The following is a 24,416-nucleotide window of genomic DNA, read 5'->3' as shown; positions in this document are numbered from 1 at the left end:
GGTAATCTCCTCAGAGCAGGGCTCTCTTCCCTCCTGTTGTCAAAGCCCACTTCTCTTCACATTTCACTCACAGCTCTCCTATACTCCAACACTCAGTGACCATCTTTGTTCACATACTCATCTCCATCTTTGGCCACCAGCCCCTAGTAGCACATTGGTCAAGTCCTCACTACCTACAATTAAGCTGTAATGTGTATAGAATAATTGTGGCATTCATTTTACCTATACTACATTTTGTTATTCATTTACTGTAATGTTAAGTTTGTCTCCATGTACTGCTCCTTTGTACGGCGCTGCCAAACACTTGTGACGCCTTATAAATAAAATAATAATAATAATTATGCATTGTAAGTTGTTCAATGCGCTTAACTATGTTTACTGGACAGGAATTCTAAAGTGCATTTTAGTCACTCATTACCTACTATGATTTATCAACAATGCAATTGCCGTCAATATCGTTTCTTATTGCACCAATATGGGCTAATAACAGAATAAAGAAGATGCAGGAAATAATAAATCGATAGCTGACTATCACCTTACTGACGCTTCCAGATCTGGTTGGCCCAGTGAGCCTATGTGGCTATTGGGCCAAACAGGTGCAGGTATAGGCTGTTGGAGAGAGATCCAAAGTATTTTGGAGCTTGGTAAATTGATACAGTTCCTATAGAAAGTATTGGTTCTTCAATCAAAAATTCAAGGATTATTCAGGTATCATTGACATCTGCTGCAATACTCATAATGGGATGCAGTTACAATCCCGGCGGTCGGGATCCCGGCTTCAGAATCCCGACGCCGGAATCCCGACCGCCGAAATGCCGACACATTCTCCCTCCGTGGGTGTCCACGACACCCCTGGAGGGAGAATAAATTAGTGTGCCGAGCATAGCGAGGCACCGGGCCCGCTGCGTGGCGAGCGCAGCGAGCCCGCAAGGGGGGGCGATCCACGTCCCCCCTTGTCGGCATTTCGGCTGTTGGGATTCCGGCGTCGGGATTCTGAACGCCGGGATCCCGACCGCCGGGATTCAATACTGAATCCTTCATAATAACTAGTCTGTATACTCTGCATCAAAAGCTTAATATTCACTAGAGTAACAATATTTTTGTTTTTCACACATAATCATTCAGTGGGGCATGCTGCTTACACAAGGGGTATGCTTTCAAATATACTTTCATAGGCTGCTATCAAACTCCTCTATTCAAAGTATAAAATACCCCTGTATATCTGTCTTCAGCAGTAGCAAATGGCAAATCTCCCAACAGTCCCAACTGTAAAGACAAAAAGTTCTGGCTAGATTCGGGACTGTCCCATCAATATTGGGACATTGAAACAACAGCATCTAAGTCTCAGACTCAGACAGACCAGGGCCGGATTAAGGTCTATGGGGGCCCTGGACAACAAAAATTGTGGGAGCCCCCTCCTCTCATCCTCCCCCTCCGCTCACTCCCCCTCCTCTCCTCTCACACCCCCCCCCCCTCACGCAGCACTCAACGGAGTACTTATTCTCACTGCCCATTGGAATCTGAGCTGCTGCACAGGCATGGCCACTTCATGGCGCCTGGGACACAGAGTGATCAGGCGGGTAGGTCCCTCTGGACACAGTGTGACAAGAGAGCAGGTTGCTGACTGTCCAGGCGCCGCAGGGACCCCCTGGCCGCCCTGCGGTGCCTGGGCCCCAGGGACGCGCTGCCCGGACCCCACTGCCTGCTACCCACCCACCTGGAGTGTGGGGGCCCCTGATGTGTGGGGGCCCAGGGTGACCGCCCCTAGTCGCCCCTTGGTGGATCCGCCACTGAGACAGACCCAGAAGCAGTGGTACGGGTGTTACCATATTATATTTTGGGAATCAGGTTACGTCCAGTATTCTGCTTATTGTATTGTAAAGTCTATTAGAATATAATTACAGATGTCAAATATATATGTTGTTATATCAATACCAGATATAATAAATATATTTTATATAATATTTCACTCTCAATCATTATTATTGGGATAAGAGATATATATGATTCCTAAAACTCAACACAGGTCAACAGTAGTTTTGCAGCATGCAGGGCTGTCTAACAAGACTATTAAGAATACCCTATGCAGCTAAAGGTAATCCTGGTGCACATAGCAGAAGGGAAGGCAATCATAGGGCCAGACTCCGTTGTCAGATTAGGTAAGTGCACCAGTCATTGGGTAATGCCTATTTTAAGGGTTGAGTGAACTAAAAAGACACATAAAATCCATAATGAAAAAATATATTTCTACACATCTGAGGCGGCTTGAGAAGGAGAACATCAGGAGGGTTGCTGCAATCTGCATTTGTAGTAATTACAGTACAGAGATAATATAGTGCTGGGCTTTTATAAAGTCCAGTCCAAATCAGTCAAGAAAAGTAAAAGTCTCAATCTCCTCAAAGTTATCGAGAGTCAAATAGATCATGCTACAATATGTAAAATAAAGGCCATCTTCACATTAGAACAACGTGCAGTCAGCTGATCCGGCAGGTGATAGGGCCTTGTATCGGCAAGTGCCTATGCACCTGCACAATGCAGGGTAAAACAGAGCAATGGACTATGTCATGCTGCATTTGGCAGCATGGTATCATTATAAATGTCTTCTGGTTGGCCCTGCAGCAGTGGAGTGTGCAATCATGTGTACACGATCTTGCCAATATGTCATCCGGATTTGGTAGGAAACAACATACAGTATCTGGCCAAGATTGTTCTAGTGTGTACCGAGCCTAATGCTGGGTACACACCAGGACGACAAGGGTCCGATCCCATCAATCTAGATCAAATTCTGACCGATTGTGTGTGGTGATTGGGCCCTTTTCTGTCCTGGTGTGGTCCGATACCGATCTGATGCGCGGTCCCGTGGATGGGTCAGTCGGTCATTATTCAGATCCTACCTGCAGCAGGTAGGATCTGGAAACAACCATTCTCCTGGGTGCGGGTCGCCATCGGATCGGACCCGCTCACGGTGCACATCGTGAGCGTGTCGTGCACCCTGCGTCATTGTGAGCTGGTCGAAAGAAACACTGACAACTCATCCACGATGTGCATCGTGAGCGGGTCGTCCTGGTGTGTACCCCACATAAAACTTTCAAAAAGTATGTAGATTTTATTTTAGATATATTAATTTTGACTTAATTTGGTACTTGTGTATTTTGGCGGCGCCCCCGATGTCCGTCGTACGACGAACAGATCGCATCGCATGCCATGCACCCGATGGCATACGATGCGATGCGACGCGATTTTGACCCCCTATACGACCAAAAATCGTATAAGCACCCTAAAGGGTGCTTTTGAGCACTCAAATGGGTGCTTACAATGTTAAATGCACCCCCACGCCACCCCCCCACTATAAACGTGAACCCGAAGCGTGGCGAGCGCAGCGAGCCCGCGAGGGACGGCGGTACGCGTCCTACGACCTTTTCATACCCCCACTATCCACGTCGGCGTGGAGATGAGAATAGAATAGTGTGGCGAGCGCAGCGAGCCACCGAGCCCGAAGCGTGGCGAGCGCAGCGAGCCCCGCGAGGGGACGCGGATACCTTCACAGATAAACGCGTCCCTTCGCGGGCTTCACAGGTATCCGCGTCCCCTCGCGGGGCTCGCTGCGCTCACCACGCTTCGTGGATAGTGGGGGTATGAAAAGGTCGTAGGACGCGTACCGCCGCCCCTCACGGGCTCGCTGCGCTCGCCACGCTTCGGGTTCACGTTTATAGTGGGGGGGTGGCGTGGGGGTGCATTTAACATTGTAAGCACCCATTTGGGTGCTTAACATTGTATAAGCACCCATTAGGGTGCTTATACAATGTTTAATCGCATCGCATCGTATGGCATTGTATGCCATGTACAATGGCATACAATTTCAAAATTGTATGCCATCGTGCACTATCGTACGATATCGCGTTGCATCGCATACCATCGTATGCGTTATGGTATGCGATGCGATGGGCGCCGCCAAAATACACAAGTACCCTTCATTTTGCTCACTTGATCTCAATTGATCTAAAACATTCAGCATTGTTAAATATTCAATATATTTATATTACAGATATACACACTTGTAACAAATCATTTTATGTGTCCTTTTATGTTTTCAGGGTAATCCCGGTGGTCCACCTGGTCTTCCAGGAGATAAGGTACGAAAACCTGTCCATTGCTAAAATAAAAGGATTATTTCTGAGATCTTAGAAGTTTCAAAAGTAAAATGTCATATTCTAACATGCACGGTAAGGATAGGCTTAATGACAATATAGCCTGTCAAGTATTTTTAGTACTTATTATTTTCTTCTCTTGACCAGGGTCCACCCGGAAATTCTGGGAATGAGGGTCCTGTAGGAAAACCGGTCAGTATCCAGTGATTGTCTACCTATAAAATATACATCGCATTGATGCCGAACTCCATGGGGAATTACTATAGAGCTTTTTGTACTGTAAACCAGTTGTCATCGGTTACCAAATAAACATATTTTCTCTCAGCTCTGTGTTATTAGATAAGCATCTACCTACTGTTTTCAGGTTATAAACAACTGTCAATTACAGTATATGTAATACTTGTGCATACTGTATACCAACAAAATGCAAAGAATTGGTTTTACTTTGAAACTTATTTATAAGACCTTTGTGCTTATACTTTGCACATTTGGGATTCCAGCATGTAAATTAATTAAAGGCTTTGAGGCTTTCTCAAGTTAACCAGTTAGAAAAATCCACATATCTTTATTTTTGTTCCCTTTTCATATCTCTAATATCAGAGGCATAACCAGAACTTTGCAGGCCCCATAGCAACATATTTAAGGTCCCCCATCCCATTGCTTCGTGGGAGACACCTCTCCACAGCAGTTATTCATTTTATGCCCCATAATAGTGCCCTGGTTAAGTTTCTGAACCATATTAGTTCCCTAGTCAATATTATGCCCAATAGTAGAGCCCTAGTTTACATGATGTCACATTGTAGTGCAGCCAGTACACATTATGCCACATGATATTCCAATTCACATTCGCACACAGTGGCCCCAGTTCATATTATGTCACATTACATTGCCCCCAGTGCATACTGTGCCACGTTACAGTGCCCTCCAATTATGTCACGTAACTGCGCCCAAGTTCATTTTATATCACACTATAGTGCCTATTTCATGATGTGCCACATTACACTGCCCAGTTTTTATGTTACAGTATAGTGCCATCCACATAACAATAAGCAGATCAGATTATGACACATTACAGTGCCATCCAGTTCATACTGTGCTACATTAAAGTGGTCTCCAGTTCAAATTATACAGTTCTCACTGAAAAAATTAATGTCGCACAATTCGGGCTAGGCAATGGAGCAGACCCAATGTACATTTGCTACAATATGTATATGTACTGATATTTTTATTTGCATTTTTATGTTATAATGTTTATAATGTGTCATTTTTGCAGGGAAAACCAGGCACATCAGGACTGAAAGGGGAGAAGGTAATCTATAATTTTCTACATACATTTATGTTTGTATATAACAGTTTTGGGATCTGAACAGATGTTGCTCTTTGCAGCAACTACTATATAAGCTGTACTTATAGAGGTATATTCAATGTTCCTGATGGCGAGCTATGATGGCGAGCAGTGCAGATAGCTCAAAGTGAAGTATTCAACTCCCTCCCCTTCTCTTGCCATTTCCACCTCGCTGGTTCCCTTTGGCAAGGTGGAAATGGCAAATGTGGCCACTAAAATGGCGGGGCTCACCACAAAATGCAGTAGACTCACTGCATTTGTGGCGAACCTCGCAGTTTAAGGGGATCCTTGCTGGCCTTTGATGGTGAGGATTCTGGCCAAACTTTGAATATGGCGAGAGGGTTAGATTTTTTTGCCCAAAATAAACCATCCTCACCGTAGAAAACCCCCTTACCACGGAATTGAATACCGCCCATTGACTTAAACTTACATACAATAACATGTACAACCAATGTTCTTTGTCTCTTACAGGGTGATCCTTGTGAGGTTTGCCCAGCCCTAAGTGAGGATGGGGCAAAGGTTATGAGTCTGCCAGGTGCCAAGGGGCAGAAAGGACAGACTGGTCTCCCTGGGATTGGAGAGCCAGGAAAACCTGTGAGTACCCAGGATATGTTGCATAATGCTATGTTATTGTCTAACATATGTTACTTCAAGAGCCAACTGGAAATTGGTATGGCCTAAATGAGTTGATCTGTCAAATATGTCCATACATACCATCGCCGCCTCTTGCAACTGCAGAAATAATTGCATTATACAGACCATCTAGTAATAAAAAAAAGAAAATGAATATCATACAATATATATGCTGTCTTTAAAGAGAATCGCCCAGGTTATGTGGGCTTCTAATACTGAATACTATACGCAAGCCTATAAACGAAACCATAGGGTATATAAAATAGGGTCTGTGTCTGTTGCAGGTGCTGGATGCCAGCATATTGTGGACATTTTTTTTAAAGCAGCAATTATTTACGTGGCATGGATTTGCCTTGTAAATGATTGCCGCTTTAAAAAGGTGTTAGGGATTGGTAAGCATACTGCACCTCTGGCATATTCGAACCCTACTACATACAGAGCCGGCCTTAGGCATAGGCAAACTAGGCAATTGCCTAGGGCATTTGAAATGCCTAGGGGCATCAGCAGCTTCTGCTGATTAAAATGATATGTGGCATGCCTATATTCTGTGTGTGAGTGAGGCTGTATCTGCATAATGTATTTGTGGAAATCACTGTAATGTAGCATTCTGTATGGAGGTACAGCCACAGTCGCACACAGAATATAGGCATGCCGCATATCATTTTAATCATCGGAAGCTCCTTGTGTGTGCTGGTCATAACAATGCAAATAAGATGAATTTTCAGCAAAAAAGGCACCCAACGTTAGCAGAACTGGTCAGGAGCTGCATGGACTATTGAGGCAAGATGTATGAGGAAACATCTGTATCCAAGCAGAGGCAGAGGTCACAGTGTTAGCGGCTGTGCGAGTGCTGTCTGCGGGTGGGTTGGTTGTGCAATAGTGTTCAGCATATGTAAAGGGCATTATGTGTGTCATGTATAAATGCATTAATAATGTGCAACATATGTGTAACATACATTATGTGTGTCATGTGTATAAGGGCATTAATAATGTGCAACATATGTGTAAGGGGCATTATGTGTGTCTTTATGTGTATGAACGGCATTAATAAAGGTTTGCATAATGTGTAAGGGGCATTATGGTTATAAGGACATTAATAATGTGTGTTATGTGTAAGGGGCATTACTGTGTGGTATTATCAGGAGTGCCTAGAGAAAGGGGTAGGGGGTACAAAGTACCCAGGCCAAAGTCTGATGGAAGGGCCCAGTGGGGGCCCCAGGCCCCCTCCCCTTAAGTGACAGCAGCAGCTGCAGCTCTTCTCCTCTGCCCAGCACACACTGCTTTGTGCTGGGTTGCAGTGTGGCCATGGAGGTGCTTATAATACAATATTTTCTCAGGATTCTTTTCTAAGGGTATAATGTGAGGAGTAATGTACATAAGGTAAAGTGGTATCACTGTGTGATGTAACGTGAATAAGGGACACCATCACATGATATAATGTGACTAAAGTGGCACTACTGTGTGGCATAATTTGAATTGGGGGTACTATTGGGTGGCCATGCCCCTTCCCAGCAAGAACACACCTCTGTTTGGGCTGCGCACCAAATGTGTGCCCTGTTTCTATTTAAAATATTGCAGGTAGGAGCACCAAAATGATGACTGCTAGAGTATGATGAGGGTTGATGGTGCTGGGAAAGGGGAGAAGGGTCAGGGCGGAACTAGTGACGGTGCTAGGGGGCACCATCCAAAATCTTGCCTAGGGCGTCATTTAGGCTAGGGCCGGCTCTGACTACATATGCCTTTATACAGTATCTGTAGTTGCAGGCTCACCAATATAATATCCCATTTCCCCTTCTCCTTTCACACTGTAATATATGTATCTCTTTCAGGGAACAACAGGCGGACTAGGACCAAAAGGTGAACAGGTATACCTGGCGTGGTTTGCAGAGGAAAAGAACAGGCAATTCTTTTTTAGGCATGAGCAGTGCCTGAAGATCACTTTACATTCCCTGTAAACTGGCATTATTCAAGTTATGTGTTAGCATAGGGATTACAATGACAAATATGGATGGATGGTTTTAACACATTATGGAAAGTTCTCCTTTGCACTGCATGGGTTTATTATTCATAATTCTGTGTAATCCAACATCAAGGAGTCAGTACTGAAAGTAGAAATCTGTAGAATGTGATGTTATCTCAGAACCGTTGCAGTTCAGTGGGTATTGATGCTCACGATATCATGATCAAACAGTTGTACCTACCCTATAGGACAATGATTCCCAACTTTCTTAAATTATGGCACCCAAAAGTATTATCATGTATAAAAACATGATAATACTTTTGGGTGCCATAATTACAGTATAATCAGGTGATTTTAAATGTACTTTCTATATTAGCAGTTTCCTTAATGTTTATACCCAGTCAATGGGACGGCCAATGTATCAATACATCAGCCACCCCATAAATATCAGTCACCCCAATGATATATCGCTCAGAGACACATTCCAATTCAAGCCATTGTTTGCTGGGCCATACCATCAAGTGAGCAGCATGCTGACAAACCGACCCACCAAATAACCCACGGAAGCCCACAGTAATGGGCACACCTTAGACTATGGGGTAGATTTATTAAGCTCGGTGAAGTGTCTGGTTTTTATCACAGCTCCTATCTGTCATTTTTCAAACCAAGGGCGGGATGCTGTAACATCCGCGCCCCCTGTCCGCCACACATTGCCGGCTACCACAGACCTAATTGTCGCATATGCTCTAACATATGTGATAATTATGGCAAAGGACAGCTCTTGCGTTAAGAGCTGTCTTTTGCGATCTTGCCGGCGATGTGCTGCGGGTCCCGGTGGCTCCCTCCATTACCCGGGGCTGCTGCTGCATGCGTGTGTGGGCTCTCCTCCTCCTCCCTCACCCGGAAGAGGATACAGTGCAGGGAGGAGAAGGTCATAGGTCCAGGCAGCACAGCGCTGTGCTGCCTGGACACAGGTGAGGGGGGGGTGTCGGTGCGAGGCGGCGGGGGTCCATTCGGGGTGGCGTGGGTGCGTTAAGAAGCCCATAGGCTTCTATGGGGTATCGCCAGCTTTTGCTAGCGATACCCCCCACAGCGAAAACCCGCCGTGCAGGTTTTGCTGCATATAAAATGCGGTAAAAACCCTGATAACGCTTTAGAGAATCTCCCCCCAAGCCTGTAACTGCATGCATGCTGCTCACTTGATGGGATGGCCCAGTAAACAATGGCTTGAATTGGAATGTGTCTCTGAACGATATATCATTGGGGTGACTGATATATATGGGGTGGCTGATGTATTGATACATTGGCCGTCCCATTGACTGGATACAAACATCATTAAGGAAACTGCTAATATAGAAAGTACATTTAAAATCACCTGATTGTAACTGTAGCACAATGGATAACAAAGAACATTATTTAGAATGGGTATTAGTATAGCATATTGTAATTATCTAATCGTATATAGATTTTTAACTGTTGCATAAGTTATTAATTTGTTCATGTTCTCAAGTAACTTCTTTTAAATAGATTTGTAGGAGCTGATTATAATCTAGGTTTTTTCTAGGAGTTTTATGTGTGTGTCTCTTGGGTAAGGAACAGCACATATCTGTGTGCTGGGCACAGGGCCTAATTCAAATCCATTAGCAAATCTCGGAGAATTGCAAATTGCAATTTTCAGAGACCTGCACATGCGCACACACGTGCCAGACGGACCGCAATGGGAATGTGATGGATGGATGGATGGATGGGGGGCAGGCATTAATGTTATCTGCGAGTGGCCCAGAAAACACAGGTGTGTCTGGGCCACTTTGGGGGAGGGGTGCGGTGGCTGCTTGACATCACAAGCAGAAGCTGCTGAGGCCCAAAATATAGCTGGCTTGTGCTAGGCTTCAAAGCTGCAATGAAATAATCAAGGGATTTAGTGCCCGATTCAGCCCTGGTCACAGGGCTGGGAATTTGCAGCCTTGGTGATTATCGGAGGACCGTGCATGAGCATGGTCCGCAGTGTGCATGCATGAGCCCTCTGTGTGGCCACAGCCAGCGACGGTCTGTGATTGTAGGCCATACACTGGCTGATTGACAGCCAGCCGTCATTTCTGGGCCGCATCCCAGCGCTTTCTGAGAGTGCGGCATAAAAATGCAGACATGCCCGGCCGTTGCGAGGGCCTGATCTCCCCCCATGGCCTTCGAAGCCCAGAGTATTGACACATGGGGAAAATCCATTTGATGGTGAGTGGATTTCCACCTCTTCGCACGGCCCTCAGGCTATACGTAATGGTTTAGTTGAAGCTTCAGGATGACATGCAAAAGGCAATAAATTCAAGATATTACGATGTTTGTCATTGTAATTTACTTACAGACGTTCTCTTTATTACACTGCACTAGCATTAAATAATGTTCCCTATCTTTTTTTATTATCCTTTGGATGCAGGGATCACCTGGCTTTAATGGCTTGAAAGGAGAAAAGGTAAGAAAGGGCATTATTACATGGGGCTATATAGGGGTATTTTCAATGTCGTCAGCGAGCGGTGGTGAGGGGGGTTTGTACGGCAAGGATGGATATTTTTGCGGGGAAATGCCAACCTCCCGCCCAACCCCTTTGCTGGCCTCTCATCGTATTCAATGTTCTGGGAAAATCCTTGCTTTCAGAGGACGGCGAGGACTCCCTTAAACAGCGAGTTTCGCCGCAAATGCAGCACATGAAGAGCCCCGCCACGTTGATGGCCGCACTTGCCATTTCCACCTCGCTAAAAAGAACCAGCAAGATGGAAACGGCGAGTGAAGGGGGGCCAGTTGAATACTGATGGCGAGCTACGATAGCAAACTATCTGCACTGCTCGTAGTCCTAGCTCGCCTTAAGGACATTGAAAATACCCTATAATATCAAGCAGGTTAGAAATACATAAATTGCACACACAAAAAAAGACTCTATTTGAGCTTATAAATTCAAGATTGGATTTACTATATAATTTGCTAAATCTTGTGCCCAGGCTGATGTTTAAGAACATGAATAATCCAGCTGAAATGATATGGTATAATAGACAAAATGAAATGCTTGGTCAAAAAGCATGACATTTCTGGTTATAGACCATTCATTTGTGGTCAGTAATTCCATTCCATGGCTAAGGCCACGGCCAGAGGTTAGTAAAGCAACAAAGAGCTTTGAAAACCATGTTGCACTGCTGGATGGGTAGATGGAAAATGTGCAGTTATTTAGATTTGTAAGAGGTATGTCCAGACTGTGTGAAAATAAAAAATGCTCAGTATTTGAGGGCTACATGCAAAAGCAGACAGTATCTATCCTGCATTTTAAAGAATGTATGTATTTGCACCACTTGCATTGCAACATCATACCTCTCAGCATGGTGGGTGCACAAGTCCTGTCATGCTCAAAAAGGGGACATGATCTTGGCAAAAGGTGGTGCAGCTTCATGGGAATGCCGCAAACACGAGCCACGTCATTGTGGGGGAATGTGCAGCATTGCAAACCTGGTCAGACCTGGGATATGGATCCTGGGCCGGCCCGGGTCTAGCGCTTTGAAATTGGTCACTTATTATACAAAGGTCAACACATGAAAACGTTGACATGCATTAGGTCAACATGAAAAGGGTTGACGTGAAAAAGGTGGACATGAGTTTTTCACTTTTTTTTTAAAAGGTGATTTTTCATACTTTACTATTCAAGTGGGCATAGAGTAAGGTTATAGTAGTATGCCGAGCACTCTTGGCCACTTTCACATGAAAGCTGCTCAGTTTTCTCATTTGAGTGGCTTTTAGCATGAAATCAGCCCAGTGTACGGCCGGCGAAGAGCGGTCGGCAGTGATGCGCCCTCCCGCATCATCGCCGGGAAAGCCGTTCATCTGCTGGTATTACCAGCAGATGAGCAGCTTTGTGGATGGCTTTGCATAACGCTCCGCTATGCAAAGCTGTCCGCTCTCCCCCGCTGACAATGCCGGGCAGTGGGAAAGCTGCTCAGTGTGTATGCACTGAGTGTCTTTCCCCCTCAGCGATAACAGTGATCATCGCTGTCCAAACACGCTGGGCATGTTGACCTTTTTAACATCTACCTTTTCCATGTCAACATATTGCTTGAGTCGAGCATTTCACCATGTGAACCTAGTGCATGTCGAACTGGCCGCTTATTGATGGGCAGCCAAGTGGTGGGCAGTGAGAGGTCGCTGGGGTCCACCAAGGGTTTCATTGGTGTGCCCATAGAAACGCTTAGTGAGCGCATCAGAACACAGGCGAGTCCATGCCTGTTTGGGGCAGCAGCTGAGGTCACATGATGCATGTAAGCTTCATTTTTCCTCTCACCCTCTGATCTGCATTAAGAGGGAATCATAAGCTTCTTACTGTACACCCTTTATTTCTCTTCTAGGGAGAGTCCTGCACATCCTGCCTAACATCTCCTGGTGCAGCCAATTTACAGCTTCTTCCAAGTGGTCCTAAGGGTGAACGCGGAGACCCTGGAATTGGTCTAGTTGGCCTCACGGTTAGTTAAGTAGTGAGCCATTTAGCTGATTCTATATTCTCCTTTCTTCTCAGCAACTGCATTCCGTGCCATCCATCTATCTAGCTGATATTTTGAACACAATATCCTCTGTTGGAAGATTGCTCCGAACAGGAAAATGCCACTTTCACCTTCATTAGGGAGCATTATGAAAACTAGTTGCATAAACTACTAGACAAAACAATCTGTCGTATCAGAACATACTATACAACAAAGGATTAGCTACTGTAAACATAGGTTGAACTAGATGGACGCAAGTCTTTATTCAGGCTCACCTACTATGTAACTATGTAACAACATAACAGTAATGTCAGTGTCAGAGGCTGTGCATGACCGAATGGAGCAACAATTGAATGGCTCTGTCGGGCCCCATCTAGTGGTTAGCTGTGCAAAGAAAACACTTGGATTCCCCCAATTGACGTAAAGAGCAGCCTTTTATTATATAGGATACTAAAAATGTTAAGTTCTGAGGGCCAATTGTAACCGATTATATTTCTAATAATAGTTGTGAAGGCAAAAAGTAAGTTTCATTTATATAGTGCACTTTCTCCAACAGGACTCAAGGCGCTTCACAGACATCAAAACAACGCACATAATACATAGGATTTGGGTAGTACAACAATAGATAAGTCACACAGACATAAAAGAAAGCATTGAGAGCACAGTAGGTACAATGCAGTTTTGGTGCAGGCTTTTTGGTTAATAGCTTCCACTGGTGTACAATGTACCAGGTGAGGCAGCCATCTTAGGCGCACTGCGTAGGATTACCCAGGGTGGAGTAGGTTACCTCTAGAAGAAATGACACAAAATGAAGTGATTGCTGTGTAGTTTAAGGTACCATTAAGACAGTCAGGTCCTTGTAGTTCTCATCCCATCCACAAGTGTACCAGATGAGGCAGCCATGTTGGGTGCACTACGAAGGTTACACTGTGGGAAGTGATCCATATAAGGACACAATGCATATATGGGAGAGGGGATGCTTGTTGTATGATATATAGTGTATGGAAACATCCACGTGAAGCACATCCTGCTCATGGGGGAACCTTCCAAGGCAACCAGTTTGGGTGCACTGCGTAAGGCCTCTAGTATAGGCAAAAGTGAGTATTACTGTTTTCCATGCCAATATATTTGTATTGCATTTGTAGACACAATTGTATCCAATATATAAACCTAAGCTTAAGTAAGGTGCCACGAGGGAACTTTTTATGCATGTCTAATGTTTATAGCCTTTTTATTGCATCTATAAAATCTCACTCTTTATATACATGCAGAGGGTCTGTAGGAATATATTTCCCTTCAGCTGAAGAGCTGCCAGGATTATAAAACCACCTTAGTGACTAAAGTGCCTGTGTCACATATTCTCCATTTTACTTAAGTAAATTATTGATTTCCATTTGGAACCTGTAAATGCTGCTCTTTAAACATGAGATGAAAAGCGCCTGTGTAACACCATTATTACTCCTGTCACGTCCTATGGTAGAAACCATAAACAATTCAGCCAGGGACGAAATGGCTAATTGTGAAATGTACTGTATATTGATTTAATATGTGTTTTTTATGTAAAACATATTAGCTGTCAGTAGGCATGCTATACAACTTGGACCGGCTATTATTTTCCATATGTTTACCTACAATATGTCTTATTTGTTTGGGTGTCTGCACAGACTCAGTATCCATTCTGCATATGTGCAGAACGGGTCCTGTAGCCCAATCACCTGCAGCATAATTAGCATGCTGTGGCATTTGGGGGCGGCATCTGACACTGTTCTTCAAAACTGGGATGTTGCACAGATTTTTAAGGAGTGATAAGTCCATGGTCTGTGTCGTCAGACCCACACTTCCTGGACTGTTGTGTCTGTATCCTACGGCCATTCTATGTGTGCTTGTAACCATTGGGAATCACAAGTGATGGTTGTGAGGGTGATCCTCCTCTGATGCAGCATGTGTTCCTAGCTGATGCTAGTATTACTAATACTAGTATTAAAATGCACTTCACATCTTTATGTGCATGACAAAATAGTAAACAAATTAATTCTGATGTTGCCTCACTCTCTGTCTCAGTGTACAACTAATGGCCCATCTATCCAATTTTCAAATTCCTTATCAAAGCCATACATTTACTGCAACATTTACTATATCTGTATTTGAAATGATGCTTTAGTGGAGAAAGTTAAAGAGGGGCTATTCATATAGGTCCAGCAGTGAACAGCAGACATCAGTTTACCACAGGGTCGCCTACCCTTCCGGAATGGCCGGGAGGGTCCCGGAAATTGGTGGCAATCCTCCCACATATCCCCCCCCCCAGCTCCCACGATGTGTCCGGCGAAGGGGGGGTCCACGGGTAAAATGCCACGATCGCTGCATTTTAGCCCCGCCCCCTGCCGTGCAATGCCTGAAATACTGACATTGCACGGCGGGGGGCTGGGCTAAAATGACACAACGCTGTAGGCAAGCCCCCCAACAGGGCAGCATCTGTGTGGTCACGCCCCCGAACCTCCTCTTTTTCACTCCGGGATATGGCCCCGCCCCCTGCCTAACAGAGATGGCTGCCCTCTCCCAGGAGGGCAGCTCAAAAGTCGGCAGGTATGGATTACCAGGATTTCTTATTGAGTCTGAGCAGTTAAAGGGCCTATTTGTGCGTGCAGTGAACATGTGACCAAATGTCTAGGAACTTATCCCAGATTCTATGGGTTAACGCATATCATTAGGGTAATTTACAGTGTAAGAAAAAGGTAATCTACTTGAATAGCCTCTAGCATTAAAGCCTGAGGCTACCACCATTTTTCTCCTGCGGTAATTTCTCCCTGATCACTGTGGTTCAATATTCTCCACCTTTGAATTGCCCTAATTTTCCAAATGAAAACTTAAACCCCGTACACACTATGGCCCTTATTCAGATCTGAGCCCAGTACAAATTTGTTTGGAAAATGTCCATAACCATGTGCACTGCAGGTGGGACAGATGTAACATGTGCAGAGAGAGAGTTACATTTGGGTGGAGTGTGTTGAAACTGAAATCTAAATTGCAGTGTAAAAATAATGCAGCCAGTATTTACCCTGCACAGAAACAAAATAACTCACACAAATCTAACTCTCTCTATACATCTGCCCCACCTGCAGTGTATATGGTTTTGCCCATTTTCCAAACAAATTTGTATTGCGCTCAGATCTGAATAAAGGCCTATGTGAAAAAGGCAGACAATATGCAGGATAACGATATCATTATCGATATTATAGTGCATATTGTTCAGTGTGTACGAACAATAACTATGCATGCTCCTGCGGGTTATTATCGTCCCCCTTTCTCGTCTGCACATGCAGTCAAATTATGCCTATGCCATCTATGACTAGGTACATATTGTTACATGTGTACAAACGATACGCACTCACCTACGGATCTGACACACCAACGGATATGACCCAACACATTGAGGATGCTAAAAAAGTACCCACGATGTGCCACTGATGGGTCCGATTCGATAGATTTGGAGCAGCCCGTCCAACTCTGATCCGATGTGTATGGGACAGCGCATCGGGTTTGAGGGGATGTCAAAAACATCCGATGTGGGATGATTTCTCGTCCCGATATGTTGGGATTCAGGGAAAATGGCCCAGATCAGATAAGTGTACGGGCACCTGTTAGAGTTCAGATTAAAAATAGGGTAAAAATACTTGTCAGGATGTGTCAGGATTCTGGCCAACCCTTTTTAAGTTTATAAGAAACATACTTTGAGTCAAATGTGAACAATCTTTTAACTAATATTATTCACAGTTTATAAAATGCACAAATTCTGACTATTAATTAATATGTTATTTTTTTTTAAACAGGGAAAACCTGGTGTTGCTGGACTTGCAGGGCCCAAAGGAGAAAAGGTGACATACATGTGCAGTATAATTAATTTAGACATATCCTTACTCCTGTAGTTTTGAAGTGCAAATTCTGTATCTCATATAATACAATTTCTGTATCATATTATCTTTTTACAAAAGTTGGGGTCATCGATATGATTGCAGTCCAGGCTATATCTGTGTGGAGGTTTTATGTTCTCTTAGTGTTTGCATATTTTTTGAATGGGTGCTCCAGCTCCTCCAACATGATGAAGGTTATTGTTATGATCCAGGGTGTGAACCCTGCAGCCATGACCGCTGTTTAGAACAGCCACAGCGAAACCCTACTCTACTGTACCTCTATTGCATCTCCCCAGGGGCAACCAGATCCTGCAGTGCTAGGCTTCACCTATAATAGCCACATCTGAAGGGGAAAATTAGGTCCGCTCCAACTCCGGTGCCACCAGGTCTTATGTGGTACAAGGATCTGGAATTCCCTGGAGGTTGTCAAGAGGAGAACTAACTAAATGCTACTCACAAAAAGGGCGGAAGCTAACTAACAAGCGACCTCCTCGCAAACAAGAGACAATGCAGCGACCTCGTCGCAAACAACTGAAAATACTGCAACCTCGTCGCAATAACTTGTTAAACCTGCAACCTCGTTGCCAACACAAGATTAATCGCTGCTCAATATCAGAGGATGTAACCCCCGCAATACACAAGATAGATATACCACGCCAAAATACAATAATAATGATACACCACACAATACACCCAAATAACACCACACAAAAGAGACGGCAACAACCCACAGAACATGGGTAACTCACAGACTGAAGAACAAGTCAGTGGATGAAGTTGCCAGCAGGTGGCAGAGGTGGTGAAACCACAGGATGGAGTGGAAAGGCAAATAACCAGCAGGCAGTAGCTCCAGGAGGAACAACCCAGTAGCTAGGAACAGCCAATATCACCGGCGTCTGCTGCCAGGCCTGGCTTCATTAAAAGGAAGCCCCTGGCCAGTGGGAAGAAGCCGCCCAGCAGACCAGCCTCCTATGTCCTAATTAATTCACCTGCCACTGGGCACACACAGCGGCATCCTGGCTGCTTAGTAATAGCCAGGTCTCAAAGCCGCGCCACCCAGCATCCTCTGTTTTCTAGGCAACTGGACAGACAGACCCCCCCGGCGGCAGAAGTGACGGTCCAATTTCACCTTATTTCTCGGCCCGATCCATTGGAGTCGGGTGAAATCGGACCAGATTACACTAGTGTATGAGGACCTTAACTGGTATATGTATGTGGTTGGAGATACCTGCATAGGGCCAACAGATGAGAAATATCTGTATGCATCTGCTAGATGAGAGATAAATCTGAGTGATGTCTACTTGGGAGATACAGTACCCGTATATGATAACTAGTTGGGAGATACCTGTGAATGATCATTAGTTGAGAGATCTATTAAAGATTAGTAGATAAGGATATCTGTACATGACACATACTGTACATGTACTGGCCGATACATGATCATTATATGACAGAGACATGTAAGTGATCAATATCTGACAGATACATGCACATGATAGCTATTAGTGAGAAAATCTATGCATGGCCCCCATATGAGTGGTATCCAATAAGCCGTGGTAAATTACAGAGGAGTTTTTTATTAGCAGGCACTTTTTGGAAAATCAATTTCCTGATAAGGATGTATTTTTTTTGTTCAAGCACTGCCACAAAAAAACCCTTAGGTCCACAGGTTTTCACAGATCTTATGTGGGTACTTTTGTAGTTTCACGGCGCCAGTAAATCGCATGCTAGGGGACACGGATTACTAGACATGTATTCCACTGCCCCTCGCGGGGCTCACTGCGCTCGCCACGCTTCGGGCTCAGTGAATACATGTCCAGTAATCCATGCCCCCTCGCGGAGCTCGCTACGCTCGCCATGCTTCGGGCACGGTGGCTCTTGCGCTCGCCACACTATATAAAATCAACTCCATGCCGTAGTGGATAGTGGAGGTATGAACAGGTAATAAATCGCATCGCATGCGATATTGCATGCAAATCGCATGCGATTTACTGGCACCGTGAAACTAAACATGTAGCCTTACATGTTTCATATAAAAGTCCATTTTTCTATGTGAAAGATTAACACAGCTTATAGGATACCCCCTATGTATGATGCCAGTGCATGATCACTATGGGCATGTTTTAAATGTTCGGCAGTAAATGGAACCTGTTAGTTAAGTATTTAACGCAACATTGCCCCAGCGAGGAAATGACTGACCAGACAATCAGTCACCTTAACTATTTTCACTGTTAATAACATTTCAGACTGGCACTGTTTGTTTGTGAATAGAAATAACCTGCACTAAATTAGTGAATGTGACTTTTTTTCTTTACACCAGTAGTTTATGTGCTATGCTATCATGTCTCACATATTGAGATGTACAGTACATATGTCAGACATTTATATGATGTTCTTTATAGGGAGACTATGGTGAACGAGGACCAGCTGGGGTACCAGTAAGTACAATATTGCATTCCATTGTTAATACTTTGCCATTCAGTGGCATCATTGCCAATTGTGGGAAACCGAGAGGGATGTTGTAGTGTCCTGCCTTTTATTACACCTGAATACAGTATTTAAAAATGCATAACTGGCATTCTAGTTATAAGGGTGTCTAAATTGAAGGCACTGGGTCTGATACTGCTTTAGTAAGGGCATAAATGACTCCAATAATAAGTACTCAGAAATACAGGTATAGCATTTTCTCTGCCATCTGCAGAGTCGTATACATCTACTTCAGCAGAATGTGCATAGTTTATGACAAATCATTTTTACCACGTGTACTTGAAACTGTCCTATAATTGTTGGCCGGCATAAGCCAAATTTGAATGAATATTCCCTTGCAGGACATTTTCTAAATGAGAAAGCTCTTCTCCATCCTGTTCCGCCCCTTTGTTCGTAAGGTTTTAAATGGATGCTTTCACTTTTTTAGGCATATACAGTGCATATTTTACACAAAAGATAACACTACACAACTTAGCATATTCTGCATCAGCACCACGTTGTCAGTGGGATAGATACAAACACAGTGGGAATGGTTTTACAATGTACTTACCCACAGTTAATATTTTCTCTGTGGGCATCTACCAAAAAAGCAGATGGGGGTGGCCAGTGTCTGGCTAATTGTCATTAGGCCGCACCCTGATGGGGAAAAATCCTACTTGCATAGAGGGCAGGGCTAAAATGACATGATTAGCACAGAATCATGTACTTGGGTCTCACCCCTCAGCGGGGGCAGCAGATTTACTGTATTTATTTCCACATTCAGACCACTTTTCTAGGAAGTGGGCAGAATTTGGGATGTTACCAGTTTTCCAGGGGTGCAGGGAAATACCCAGAAAATCAGGTGTCTCCTGCAAGAGTAGGAAAATATGTTTCGCACTTTTGATTAAGCAACACCCTCAGCAATATGACTATTCCTCAGGGCTTACCAGGAGAACTGGGGAGCAAAGGATCTGTTGGATCGAAAGGAGAAAAGGTCAGAAATCATTGATTTTCCTATAGCTACAATATTTTGTTCAGGTGGAAGAACTGATAAAGTATGACACTGCCTCTCATACAATTGTAGGGGGAACCTTGCACTCTTTGTCCATCTCTCCCAGCTGAACTACCTAAGCCTCAGACAGTCCTTGCTGTTCCAGGGGAGCCAGGAGCCAAAGGTGAACCAGGGGAGCCTGGAATTGGAAAGCCAGGAAAAAACGTAAGTGCCATGTACACTAGTGATTCAATTACAACACTAAAGGCAATGACAAACAAAGAAATAGAGAATATGGCAGATAAGAACCAAATGGCCTGTCCAGTCTGCCCTTCTAGGTTAGGGTATTAGGGATGATGTAGTGGTTTGGGTTAGGGTAGTTTAGGGGATTGGACTAGGGTATTAGGGATAGGCTATTAGGGATGATGTAGTACAGGCCTGGCCAACCTGTGGCTCTCCAGATGTGAAACTGCAAATCCCAGCATGCCTTGCCACAGTTTTAACACTAACTTTTAGGAAAACTGTGGCAGGGCTTGATGAGATTTGTGGTGTCACAACATCTGGAGAGCCACAGGTTGGCCAGGCCTGATGTAGTAGGTTGGGTTTGGGTTAGGGTATTTTAGGGGATGGGGCTAGGGTATTATAGATAGGGTATTAGGGTTAGTTGGTTTAAGAGTTAGGGCATTAGTGGGATAGGTGTTAGGGTATTAGGAATAGGATATTAGGGTTAGTTTACTGGTTTGGGTTAAGATATTAGGGTTAGGGTTTATGGTGAGAGAGAGGGTTGAGGTTAGGATTGAGTTAGGGTTATTTAGTAAAATCATTTGCAGAGAAGATGAACATGCACCTTCATTTAGATCCCCTGATAGTGGGTGATGGCTATTTGTTGCACTTAATGATTTTTTTCATTTTTAATTTATTGTTCATTTTTTAACCATTTAATAGGTTTTTTTTTAAAGTTATTTTTTTTTTTCACTCTGCGCCTCCTGGTAATCTAGATGTAAAAGGCTCAATGGAAACAACTTACTGGTTTTATCTGGTGTACTTTTGTGTTGTTCCTGACTGCCTTATTCTTCTAGTTCCACCATTGGTTTAAATTGGCTTCCTTGTTGATTTCAATCTCCATAGCATCTATCAGTGCTACCATTGCTTACCCACCTTGGAGCCTGTTTGGTGCAGAAATGCCCTTGCAAGTTTTCTCATCAATCCTACAGGAGTCTCGTGGTGTCTTGTGAATATAGTGGGATCTATTTAAAAAGTCTCGTAGATAGTTCCAATATGGATGGACATCTTTTAGTGTACCCCCAATACTTAATTTCAGCTGTCATTTATTACATACAGTAGCATCTGATATGCTGCATGTCAGGTGGGAGAATAAGATGCAGAAGGTGTATGCACATAGGGCCTGATTTGCAACCATTAATAGTAGATGATGGAAGCAATGAGGGAGAATATATGAGTTACTACTATTGAAGTATAATGAAAACATAGAAACTATCTCTTTCATATTGTGTTAATTTGATAAGTACCTACCATTGGAATTATATAATACCCTGCTTGCAGCCTGAATCTAACACTCTATGAAAGTTTCTAACACTAACCCCTCTACCCTGCAGAAAAACCTAACCATCCCACCCTGCAGCCTAACCCTAGCCCCCTTTGTAAGTGCCTATATCTAACCCTCCATTCCCACTGTCTAACCCTAACCTCCCCTCTGCAGCCTAACTCTAAGTTCCCCCTAGTATATAACCTAACCTCCCCTTTTCCGGCCTGACCCTTACCCGCCCCTGCATACTTACTTTCAGGATGCTGGCTGTCGTTATTCCAGCATTGATATACTCATCCATGTCAAAGTTCCAGCTCTGGTGTTCTTATAGCAGCCGGGATTCTGGTGCTGGGATTCCGTCAGCAACCTTCAGCAATTTAACTGCATACCATATTATCAACTATAAATGCTTTAATGTGTATTTTTATGCATTGATTTCTTTTGATAACGTAGTATATTAATGAGTATTTCATTGACTAAATATCTTCTTAATGATAAGCATTATTTATTTGTATGTCCTTAGGGAATGACAGGTGACCAGGGGATGAAAGGTCAGAAGGTGAGTGGTGACAGAAATGATTTCTATACCACTGTATGAAACCTTTGTTCTTTCTTCTGGCCGAGTTTCTGTTGTGCGAGACTGCTGTAACCAGCACTGTTTGCTTCTTATACAGGGTGAGTCTGGCAAGCAAGGAGATCCTGGCATCCCTGGGGTGGCAGGTGTTCCAGGTTTGCCTGGTGAGCAAGGACTTCTGGGACCCATTGGTTTCAAAGGCGAGAAGGTAAGAGTATGATGTACAGGGGAATTGTCATACAGTATGTTTTGTTCATATTAATGCAGACATCCAGAATGTCGACATGGATGTAATCGATTGACGTGCACAAAGTTGTCAACATGGTCAGAATGTAAAATTGTGTATGTGAACAGTCAGCCTGTCTAGCACTTTTCTATTGTAAGAGCCATGTTACTGTTTTCATTTGATCCTTTCTTCATCGGTGCTTTTCACAAATCACCCAAACATAGCTTAGCGCTATTTTAGGGGGTATTCAATTTAGGATCACAGCTGTTGACCCCTGCAGACAGCTGTGATCTTGGCCCGTTTGCGGTCAGCCCGACAGCTGAACGACAGGTGGGATTCAATGTCCCATCTGCCAATTGTCCCAAAGGGGGCATGGCCAAGAAAAAGGCCACGGATTGGCGATCTGTGGCCGGGATCACGACAGCAGAGACGCTGCTATTTCCCCCTCCGGGGGATTAAATAACCCCCATAGTGTTGCTTAGCAAGGAAACAGTGTGAATGGGTCCCACATGAAAGGTGATACCTTTAACTCTAAAAACCCTTTATGCCCACATCACAATGAAGGCAGTTAACATGCATCCTGGGTTACCCAAATGCAAGGAACCTGCAAAAGGCATTGCAACTGTACACTATAATGAAGACGATGGTGATGCCACACAACTGCCCCTCACAGCGTATCCGTGTCCCTTTATATTATAAATGTCACCTCATTGCTTAATTGTTTTTTGTAATACATGATATGACTACCCATTACCATTGCATGTAATGTCAATTTTATATATGCAAAAGTACAGTTTTTTGTGATTTTTTTAACTTTTGCATGTGCTCCGATTGGGAACGTTAAAGTGTGTCGAGCGCAGCGAGGTTCAAAGCATGCAAGAGGAAGTGGTACACTAATTGCGGGTCCACATGCTCAGGTGTCGACATTGACACACAAAAAAAATGTCGAACATGTCGAACATTTTCGTATTGACATGTCAGTGCCGTCTTTCCCATTAGGTTTAGTGGGCAGTTGCCCAGGGGCCCAAGGATTCTATGGGGCCCACCTCAATGGGGAAGACAGTAGAAAAGACTGTCCAGACGCTGATTGGCTGAATTCTCTCAGCCAATCAGCGTCCGGACAGTCTTTTCAAATTCAGCAGCGCTTCCCGCCCCGCCACCCGCCAAATAGCGCCACAGGCTACCCGCCGTCTGCGGGGTTCAGGCATCGGCAACTGGAAGCTTGTAGCCATAATTCTCTCAGCCAATCAGCGTCCAGTCAGTCTTTTCAAAATCAGCAGCGCTTTCCGCCCAGCAAATAACCACGACCCAGAAACCGCTGCACATACAGTAGTCATGTGGAGGGAGGGGGGTGTATGTGGGGTGTAATTTTTTGCCCAAGGGCCCCCGCCAATGTTAAGGTGGCCCTGTGACATGTTGCTTGTGTCAACCTTTTTCCAGTGTCGACCTAGACATTGTCTAATATACCATGCCTATCTAATTTAACACCAAGGTATTGCTTATTTATGTCTACTTTAGCAGTGCAGACTGTTAAACGCTGGCTCTCCCCTGCTGTAGCGGAAGCATGAGGGCTGCAAATATTACTTTTATTGGGGCTAATTCAGGTTGTGATCACAGTTTACTGGGCAGTGATGATGCTGAATTTGCTGAACCAGTTGCAGTTTTGCTATTTTTGCTTTTGTGCAGGATTGAATCAGCCCTGTCAAAGAAGCAGCTGATAGCTTTAACAGCGGTTATACATATTTAGAAATGTAAATTAGCTTTTTCTTTTCTTCAATCTATGGATGTTTAAGCCAATAAAACAAGATTAGTGTAGACTTACCCATTGCATGATGACTGCCTGTGGAGGATTTGCATAGTTTTGTAGATGACTTTTGTTTGGCCAGGTACCAATAAGTGTTGTGTTAGCATTGTTTGACACAAGTGAAAACACGTCAGGCACATAAAAACTAAACTAAAGCTGGCCATACACTTATATGATTTGGACTCTTTTCACCTGATTCCGTCAGATCGGGCTGAGAAATTGGGTGTAAAGTGCCCAAATCATATGTGCCTAACCTCCGATTCAATTCCGATGCAAGGTCCTGTGCATATCAGACTGGGGAACC

At 44.1% G+C, this 24,416-nt stretch overlaps 1 protein-coding gene across 5 annotated transcripts in view; it reads left to right on the top strand.

Annotated features, from left to right (window-relative positions):
* The window catches only part of COL16A1 (collagen type XVI alpha 1 chain), a 164,283-nt gene that overhangs the window by 84,224 nt on the left and 55,643 nt on the right, over positions 1–24,416 (top strand). For all 5 annotated transcript variants that reach the window (XM_083173690.1, XM_083173688.1, XM_083173689.1 and 2 more), the window contains exons 19-31: positions 4,095–4,133; positions 4,296–4,340; positions 5,422–5,457; positions 5,965–6,087; positions 7,956–7,991; positions 10,518–10,553; positions 12,466–12,579; positions 16,425–16,469; positions 18,908–18,943; positions 19,912–19,965; positions 20,056–20,187; positions 22,032–22,067; positions 22,183–22,290. In XM_083173690.1, the coding sequence (XP_083029816.1) occupies positions 4,095–4,133; positions 4,296–4,340; positions 5,422–5,457; positions 5,965–6,087; positions 7,956–7,991; positions 10,518–10,553; positions 12,466–12,579; positions 16,425–16,469; positions 18,908–18,943; positions 19,912–19,965; positions 20,056–20,187; positions 22,032–22,067; positions 22,183–22,290 (840 nt within the window). The remainder of the gene's footprint in view (positions 1–4,094; positions 4,134–4,295; positions 4,341–5,421; positions 5,458–5,964; positions 6,088–7,955; positions 7,992–10,517; positions 10,554–12,465; positions 12,580–16,424; positions 16,470–18,907; positions 18,944–19,911; positions 19,966–20,055; positions 20,188–22,031; positions 22,068–22,182; positions 22,291–24,416) is intronic.

This window comes from Crinia signifera, chromosome 2 (assembly GCF_055691185.1).
Source record: "Crinia signifera chromosome 2, ASM5569118v1, whole genome shotgun sequence".
NCBI lineage: Eukaryota > Metazoa > Chordata > Amphibia > Anura > Myobatrachidae > Crinia > Crinia signifera.
The sequence above is the reverse complement of the archived record's forward strand: the minus strand, read 5'-3'. Positions and strand labels throughout refer to the sequence as shown.